Genomic DNA, 9,549 nt, shown 5'->3' on the forward strand with positions numbered 1-9,549 from the left:
GGCTTGCCAGTCCTGAAAGCTCTGCAGCCAGATCCCAGAGCTGGTCCTGTGGGGGTGCCCTGTGGCCATCACTGCCGCTCCTGCACAGCTAGCAAAGGACACTGCCGCCGCTGCTGCCCCAAACCCAATCCCCCTGGCACGCCCTCTGCTGCCAAAGAGTTCTCGGCCCCGCTTCTTGGCCTCCCGCGCTTCATGCAAAGCCAGGCTTCTGATTGGCCAAACCTTAGTCACATGACCACTCCCTAGCTGCAGGGGATGCCGGGAAGAGCATGTGTCTGACAATTTCAACCTCTAGCGATGAGCAGGCTCTGTTTCCCGCAGGGCTCAGAAAAGGAAGCAAGTTCTCCCAAATTAGAAGGGGGCTTCTGATGCTGGGCAGCCAGAAGGATGACAGATGGCCACTGGAGTACTTGAAAACTAAGGTTCAATGTTTATGTCCAGCCACTGACAGGGAGCACAGTACCCACTCAGAGAAGCTGGGCGTGGCAACCTGGTGAGGGTCCCCGATGGTGGGCTGTTATGGGAGCCCCAGAGAGAGGGAGGATGGCTTGGGCTGGGTTCAGTGGCGAAAGAAGTGAGAAGTACATTGAAGGTAAGGCAGTGTATTAATTTGCAAGGGAGGCCAAAACAAAGTACTGCAGACTGGGGGGCTTAAACACCAGGAATTTATTCTCTCACGGTCCCGGAGTCTAAAAGTCCAAGATCAAGGTTTCAGCAGGGTCAGTTCCTTCTAAGACCTGTGAGAGAAGGACTGTTCCAGGCCTCTCTCCTTAGCTTGTAGATGGCCGTCTTCTCCTTGTGTCTCTTCACACCTTCTTCCCTCTATGCACGTCTCTGTGTCCAAACGTATCATTTTTATAAGTACATTAGTCATACTGGGTTAGGGTCCACTCGAATGACCTCATTTTAACTTGATTACCTCTGTAAGACCCTATCTCCAAATAGGTCACCTCCTGAGATGCTGGAGGCTAGGACTTCAACATATGAATTGTTGGGGGTGATACAATTCAACCCATAACAGACAGGGATGAATCCAGATGGCTTAGTTGAGGGGTGTGGATGAAGGGCAAGAGTTAAGGGTGAAGTCTTGACTTTTAGCTGAGCAATTGGAGAACGGTGTGCTATTTAATAAGGTGGGAAGGAGAAGATAAAGAAATGGAATTCGGGACCAGAGAGCCAGTTCATGGTTCCCATCCCACTCTCCAACGATTGGCTTCATAGTTGGCCTGTGCCCCAACCAGGGTGGACAAGATTTAAAGAGAGGTTTGCTAGGGGCTTCTAGGAAAGTTCTTCTTAACATCAAGAGGTCTCTGAGAGACCGGGAGTACTCTCTCTAGTCAAACATGAATGGGAAAGCCTGTGGTCAAAACTGCTACCAGGAGTCATGTTATCATTATGAGTGGGTGCAGCCTTAGGATAAGGTCAAAACTATGGTTAGCAGAAGGAAGCAAAAGGAAGCACCTGGATTCTTTACCACATCACTGAGCCACCAGACAAATAGTCCTAATAAATATCCATGTTGCTTAGCTGTTTCAAGTTGGGATATCCTGTTTCTTGCAGCCAAGAACATCCTTAAATTATGCAATGCATTAGCAGCTCCAGTGGCCTAGAGCTCTTTGAGATCTGGGGTTTGGTTTACGTCTGTGTGCAGCTCAGTTCCCAGCACAGGTTTGTTGAATGAATCAATGGCCGATGGCAGGTCAGAGTGTCTTGTGTATTAACACATGGAAACTCCATCATCGTTGGGAAAAGCTCTAGTTGTTGATAATATATCCTGTCCTCACTCCATACTATAAGCAAGGTAGTTATGGGATCAGAAGGAGAGAGAAAATGGGAGGAGAATAGATATCTCACAGGGAGTGGGTGCTACCCCTCACTTCCTCATCTTCTGTCATTCGCCCATTTGCTTAAGCTAGCTAAACACCTGGTAGTCTGCTGCGTTCCTCCTTTGCCATCACCAACACCCTCCCTCCCCAGACTTGAAACCAATCACTCAGTCCTGTCCATTCTACATTCAAAACATACTTCAAACTCATCCCCTTCTTTCATCTCCATCACTTGGTCCAGGCCACCATGACATTAGATGACTGCAAAGCCTCCCAACAGGGTGCCGGCTTCCTCTCTAGCCGCCCCCTTTAATCCACTTGACACCCTGAAGCCAGAGGGCCTTCCTGAAAATAAAAGCCATGCCATGACCTCCCCTTGCTTAAAACCCTACAATAGTTTCCCACTCCATCCCCCCCACCAAAAAAAATCTAAATAACAAGCAAACTTATTACCAGGACCTTATGGTCCCACATAACCTGACCTTTCCCTTCAACTCCATGCAGCCCATTCCTTCCTTAACTGTCCCATTTCACCCCCACTGGCCTCTTCTCTGTTCATGGACACCCCAAGCTTTCCTCAGCCGCCTTGGCACATGCTTTTACCCCTGCCCGGAACACTTTTCCACCATTTAAACAAAGTTTTTAAACGGTGAAACATATCATCCTTAAAGAATGTATAAAATGCACACACACACACACACAGTTTAAAGAATGATTATAAACCTAGCACCTACGTAAGAAGAAGAGTAAAAGATAGAGAATAGAAGGTCCTGCAAATGCCCCTCTCCAATCATTTCTTCCACCATCCCCCATAGGTGACCACTGTCCTGACATTTGAAATAATTATTTGTCTGCTTCTCTTGTAGTTTTATAATCTCTATATAATTCCCCCAAATCCTTTTAATTTTGCATACTTTTGAAGGTTAGGTATGGAATCACACTGTATGCATTCTTTTGTTTCTGGCTTCTTTCATTCAATCTTATTTTTTGTGAGACTTTATTTTGCGTGTTTGCACGTAGCTATAATTCATTCATGTTTGTGGCTGTAGTGTTTCATATTATAACTATTCCACAATCTGTTTATCTCTTCTACTGTCAGTGGGCATCTGGATTGTTTTCTGTGTGGGATTGTTATAAGCAATGCTACCATGGATGTTTGGATAGATGTATCCTAGGGCAGATGGGAAAGAGGAGGGGTTTTTTTTTCCATTTATGAGAGTGCCAGGTTTTTTTGTTTTGGTTTTTACCATTTTTTAAAGTATAGTTAATTTACTATGTTGTCCTAGTGTCAGGTGTATAGCAAAGTGATTCAGTTATACATACATATATACATTCTTCTTCAGATTCTTTTCCATTATAGGTTATTACAAGACACTGAGTATAGTTCCCTGTGCTATACAGTAGGTCCTTGTTGTTTATCTATTTTATATATAGTAGTGTGTAAATGTTAATCCCAGACTCCTAATTTATCTCTCCCACTCTCCCCAATATCCCCTTTGGTAACTAAGGGGAATTTTCTAGAAATGGATTTGCTTCAACTTTACTAGATAACGCCAAACTGTTTTCCAAGATGTCTGTACAAATTAAACTCCCACCATCAGTGTACGAAAGTACACACTGCTGGTCACTACTTACTCTTACCAGACCTGTTAACCGACCTGGGGCTTGTGTGAGCTCCACACAAGTACTGGGCACGGCTCCAAGCTCTCATATGACCTTCACAACAGCCCTGAGACATCAGCGTCATCTTTCCCATCTTGCAGATGAAGAAGCCAAGGTCCAGCTGGTTTAAATCATTAGCAAATCATGGTGCTGGGATTCAAGCCCAGGTCTGTGTGACCGGACCCTATGCTTCTTCTGCCACGTCATACTCTGGCTGTTATTGGAGAAGTCTGTGGGTCCTTATTGGGTAGCTATGGATAACTATGAGCATATTGAGCATGGAACTCTCTTGGGGAGTGTAGTGCTGTGACCTCAGTCTTTGGTGCACATCAGAATCACTCAGTCCCATCCCAAACCCACTGAATCAGAATTGACAGCAGTGGGGGTCTAATAAGTGTGAAGTGGGCATCTCATTGTGGTTGTAATTTGCTTTTCCCTTTTGACGAATGATGTTGAGCATAATGTCATTAGCTTCCTGGTCATCTGAATTTTTTTTCTTTTTCTTTTTTTTGGAGTCTGTTCAAGTTTTTCACTCATTTCTGATTGGGTTGTCTTCTTATTGACTTATTAGAACTCTTTACATATTGTGACTACAATTCCTTTGTAGTTATATGGGTTGCAAATATGTTAGCTTAGTCTGTGGCTTGTCTTTTCATTGTTCATGATGTTTTCTAAAGAGCACAGCACTTTAATTTTGATGAAATCCAAATGAGCATTTTGTTTTTCTTTTATGGTTAGTGTTTTTGTGTGTCTTGAATCTTTACCTATCTAGGTGGTAAATATTTTCTCTTATGTTAGGTACGTACATTTTAAACACATTTCTGAGGTGATTCTCCTGTGCGGTTCCCTTAAGTTCAGAGTCATCTGAGTTTGACTCCCAGATTTGCCACTTAGCTGAGCAAGTCACTTTGTCTCTCTGAGCCTCAGTTTCCCTATCTGCGAAAGGATGTAAATATAGGGCCCATCTACAAAATGTGTTAGAAGGATTCAACAAAATAAAGCTCAAAGAGAGCTTAGCAAAGTGCCGGGCATGAAGACAGTGCTCCATAAAAGCTGTTTTGTTTATAAACTGGCTGGCTTCGAGGACAGCAGAACGGGACGGAGGAATAACATGGTTTGTTGTTTGTTTTCAGTACATCAAGACCTTTTACAATGAGTCGTGGGAGAGAAGGCATGGACATCGGATAGACCTGGATACTCTGACTCTGCTCTGGTCTGTGACCGTGTCCATATTCGCCATTGGTGGACTCGTGGGGACGTTCCTGGTGAAGTTGATCGTAAAGGTTCTTGGGAGGTCAGTGGGGGCCATCTCTGTTTGGGGATCCCTTCTGCAATGTTCATAAATATGTCTGTATCAGAGTCAGGATCCCAGCAGGCAACAGAGTTCCATTCAGTCCAACTGGAGAAATTTTAACGCCAGAAGGGCAAGGAGCGGAAATAGGGTACCGGAGGCCAAGGAGAAGTGAATCCATGGGTGATGGGCTGACAGGCAGCCGCTGAGGTTGTAGAGGCACCAGGCTATGTCAGAACCCTACTGTCCAAACAGGGAGGAGCTAGGAAGAAATACCCTGGTTCCTTTCTCCTCCTGCCCTGCAGTCTGCTGCTGGTGCCCCTCATTGGTCAAACCCAAGTGGAAGCCTGAAAACTCAGGAGTCTTGTTGGTGCAGTTCAGGAGGACCAGCTCCCAGGGCACAGAGCAGAGCAGGGAGAGAGGGGAGGGACCCATTTACAGGAGCAAATGGGGAAGAGTCAGCACAGTGTCGTAGAGATTGTTCCACATGAGTACCGATCGATCTGCTTTTAAAAAATCAGTTGCTTAGACAGTCTTCCGTTGTATGACTGGATGATAACTTATTTAACCAGTTCCCTATGGAGAGATACTCAGGTTACTTCACATCCTTTCCATTACAAACAGGGCTGCAGTGAGTATCAATTTCGTGTTGAAATTCCCAATCCTCGTCCCCTCTACTCAGATCCAATTTACCTCTGAGCTTCATTCCTCATTTATTTTTTAAGTGAGGGCTTCTCTCGTATAAGATTGAGTTATCAATAAATTCCCCCCCCGCCCCGGGGCTTCCCTGGTGGCGCAGTGGTTGCGCGTCCGCCTGCCGATGCAGGGGAACCGGGTTCGCGCCCCAGTCCGGGAGGATCCCACATGCCCCGGAGCGGCTGGGCCCGTGAGTCGTGGCCGCTGAGCCTGCGCGTCCGGAGCCTGTGCTCCGCAACGGGAGAGGCCGCAGCAGAGGGAGGCCCACGTACCACAAAAAAATAAAATAAATAAATTCCCCCCAAACATTTTCTCTTCGTCCTTTCTCATAGCAACTTCCTGGGGGACATTGAGGTGTTAATGGAAAGAGTATTCTCTAGAGCAAGTCGTGTGTGAACTTGAATCACGAGTCTTCTACATCCTGGCTGTGTGGGCTTGGCCAAGTCATTTAATGTATTTGAACCTCAGTTCCGTCATCTATGAAATGGAGTCAATAGTTGCTACCCTGCAGGGGATGCTATAAGGGCTAAAGAAAATTAATGGAGGGGGAATGGCCCATTAGCAGTAGCTCAATAAAGAGAAGCTATTTTTTTTTTTTGCGTTACGCGGGCCTCTCACCGCTGTGGCCTCTCCCGTCGCGGAGCGCAGGCTCCGGACGCGCAGGCTTCAGCGGCCACGGCTCACGGGCCCCGCCGCTCCGCGGCATGTGGGATCCTCCCAGACCGGGGCGCGAACCCGGTTCCCCTGCCCATTAGCAGTAGCTCAATAAAGAGAAGCTATTTTTTTTTTTTGCGTTACGCGGGCCTCTCACCGCTGTGGCCTCTCCCGTCGCGGAGCGCAGGCTCCGGACGCGCAGGCCCAGCGGCCATGGCTCACGGGCCCAGGCGCTCCGCGGCATGTGGGATCTTCCCGGACCGGGGCACGAACCCGTGTCCCCTGCATCGGCAGGCGGACCCTCAACCACTGTGCCACCAGGGAAGCCCAAGAGAAGCTATTATTATCTACCATATTATTTACTCATCATCACCTTGACACCCATACATAGTAGGGACTCCACAAATCTCCATATTTCACTGACCTGAATTAGCAAAGAGATTCATCAGACCCCCCAGGAAATGCGCCCCCGGCCTTGGGGCTACAAAAACAGTGTTAACAGTGGTGCTGCCCACTCCTTTACACTCAGCCTCACTACCCCAAATTAGAACGATGATGTTCAGAGCAGCCTTTGCATAGGCTGGGGCAGGAGGCCATCTGAAAACATCACGTGATGCTCGTAAATGCCTGTGGTACCCCAGTGAGGTAGAGGAGGTGCCAACACTCTCTGTGTCCCCAAGGGCACTTCCGGGGCAGTAGCTAATGAGAACTCAGTACACAGGAGGTACAACGATCGTGGAATGGAGTCAGGGCTGCCGTTTTCTGAGGTCCCCCAATGTTTCAGGCGCTCACACACACCCTCTTGTTTAATTCTTTCGACTCCGTGGTGTCTATCGATGGAGAATGGGAACCGAGCAAGGTCAGAGCATCTGGCCAAACTTAGCCAGCTCACACAGTGCCTGAGCTCAGGTAGGAACCAACACGCCTCAGCCACGGCACCATGATCTTTCCACTTGCCAAGGAGATCATAGTGTCCTGCTGGCACTGGTCTTGGAACATCCTTGACTATTTGACAACAGATAAGTGACCAGCTGGCCCCCAGACTGGCACCACTGGCCAGGGTCTCCAAGGCACTGTTGCTAAGCCTGTGGCCCCAATTCCTCTTGGCTATTCCAGTAGATGGAGTCACCCCTGGCCCCAGACACTATTGCCTGTGACACATACCTACCTTATATCAGGCCGTGGGCACTTATGCCCCAAGCCTGCCCCAGAAGAACGCTCTGAAGCCAAGCAGCTGGTACAGGAAAAGGAACGCTGGAATCGGATGTCGTGGACCAGCAAGTCCTGACTCCCCAACTTGCCAAGTGTGTGACGTGGGACTTTGCCACCTCTCACCTCTCAGCCAGCACTTTTCCTGCAGGTGAAATGAAGGTGATCAAAGTGGCTTTACCATCCTCAGTGACATGGCGGCAAAACAAAACAGAAGGAAAGCTAAAGAGAAAATGTATTTGAAAAGTACTAAATTTCTAAGTGATGGAGGAGTCCTAGGATGCAGAGAGCGATTGATCAAAGGGCTTTGGTTGTCATACCCCAAGCAGCTGCCAATTCCTTTTTCCATCATTATGAGTGTAAAAGTTGAATTGAGTCTCAGCTTGAATAGTAGTAACTCTGTAGGGGAGAAAGGGAGCAAAAATTAAAGAAGTTGGCTACCATTTATTCACCTCCAGCTATAGACCAGTCCTTGACATATGGTACATCATTTACTTCTTACAACTTTCTGTATTATTGTAAACCAGAGGCCCTGAGAGGCCCAGCAACTTGCCCAAGGTGACAAAGGATGGGGTTGACCTGATTCAGACAAAGTTCTGTTAGACCACAAGGCTGCACTCTTCCCATCGTGTGGTGTGGATGGAAACTGCATCCTGATGCCTCGTTTTTTGTCTCTGATGGTGGCTGTCCCAGAGGAAGAGGAGGCTGAGCTCAATGTCTAAGGCTAGGATGGGATCCAAAGAAAGGGGCCCAGATGGGTGACTTGGAGGGAAGTTTGGGTGGAGCTGGGGGTCCTCGGAGTCAGGTGGTCCTGGTCACCAGCAGGTCCAGCAATGGGATTGATCCTGGCTGAGGCATATGGCTCATCTGTGATTTAGGGGAGGAATGAGGACAGGGGAGCATAAGGGACCTGAAACCGTCTCTGGAGCTAAGCCACCCCCGTTATGTGGTCTCAGCTAAGCCACCCCCGTTATGCGGGTTCCTTGTCTCCTGGAGTCTCTAGCTTGGAAAATTCTGAGCCAAAAAGAATTCTGATTGAGTCCCTGCCCTTCATTTGGGGTCATCTATCCTCTGCTTACCTGGCTTTAGTGACAGAACCCTCCTCCCTCGTGAGACTGGACGGTGACCATGTCGTGCACAGACCCTGGCTACAGGCCCGGCTGTAGACCTGGGCTCTGATGCTCACAGCTCGTGGGGCCCTGGATGAGTTCCTTGAACTCTTTGGGCTTCACTTAGTTCACAGTAAAGTGAAGATAAAGTCATAGCCATGTTGGAGGACGGTAGTGAACATTAAATGGGATGATGGATGTAGAGCATTCATCTCAGCCACTGACGTAGAGCCAGCAACCAACTTAGGTTCACTAGCATCTTCGTCATCCCATCCTCCTCATCAGTGCTTCCTGAGAGGCGTCAGTCCATCACCTGACAGAGCCGATTATGCAAATGTCCCTTCAGTTGCACTCACATTGGCCTCTTTCACATATCATTGGATCTAGTTCTTCCCTCCAGAGTGGAGCAGAGAAAATACGTGGGAACCCATAGGGAAACTCACACGGGCTTTGAAATCAGATCCTCAGTCAGATTCTCCAGCAAGCCATGGTCTGTCCATTCTTTTTTTTTTTTTTTTTAACATCTTTATTGGAGTATAATTGCTTTACAATGTTGTGTTAGTTTCTGCTCTATAACAAAGTGAATCAGTTATACATATACATATGTCCCCATATTTCTTCCCTCTTGCGTCTCCCTCCTTCTCACCCTCCCTATCCCACCCCTCTAGATGGTCACAAAGCACCGAGCTGATCTCCCTGTGCTACGAGGCTGCTTCCCACTAGCTATCTGTTTTACATTTGGTAGTGCACATATGTCCATGCCACTCTCTCACTTTGTCCTAGCTTACCCTTCCCCTTCCCCGTATCCTCAAGTCCATTCTCTAGTAGGTCTGTGTCTTTATTCCCGTCTTGCCCCTAGGTTCTTCACGACCAGTTTTCTTTTTTTTATAGATCCCATATATATGTGTTAGCATACGGTATTTGTTTTTCTCTTTCTGACTTACTTGACTTTGTATGACAGATTCTAGGTCCATCCACCTCACTATAAATAATTCAATTTTGTTTCTTTTTATGGCCGAGTAATATTCCATTGTATATATGTGCCAAATCTTCTTTATCCATTAATCTGTTGATGGACACTTAGGTTGCTTCCATGTCCTGG

General features: G+C 47.4%; 1 protein-coding gene across 1 annotated transcript in view; it reads left to right on the forward strand.

The window, feature by feature from the left end:
• Positions 1–9,549, forward strand: part of SLC2A9 (solute carrier family 2 member 9) — a 196,241-nt gene that overhangs the window by 20,146 nt on the left and 166,546 nt on the right. The window contains exon 3 of the mRNA XM_024119533.3: positions 4,622–4,782. Within this exon, the coding sequence (XP_023975301.1) occupies positions 4,622–4,782 (161 nt within the window). The remainder of the gene's footprint in view (positions 1–4,621; positions 4,783–9,549) is intronic.

The sequence above is a fragment of the Physeter macrocephalus genome, chromosome 7, assembly GCF_002837175.3.
Source record: "Physeter macrocephalus isolate SW-GA chromosome 7, ASM283717v5, whole genome shotgun sequence".
NCBI lineage: Eukaryota > Metazoa > Chordata > Mammalia > Artiodactyla > Physeteridae > Physeter > Physeter macrocephalus.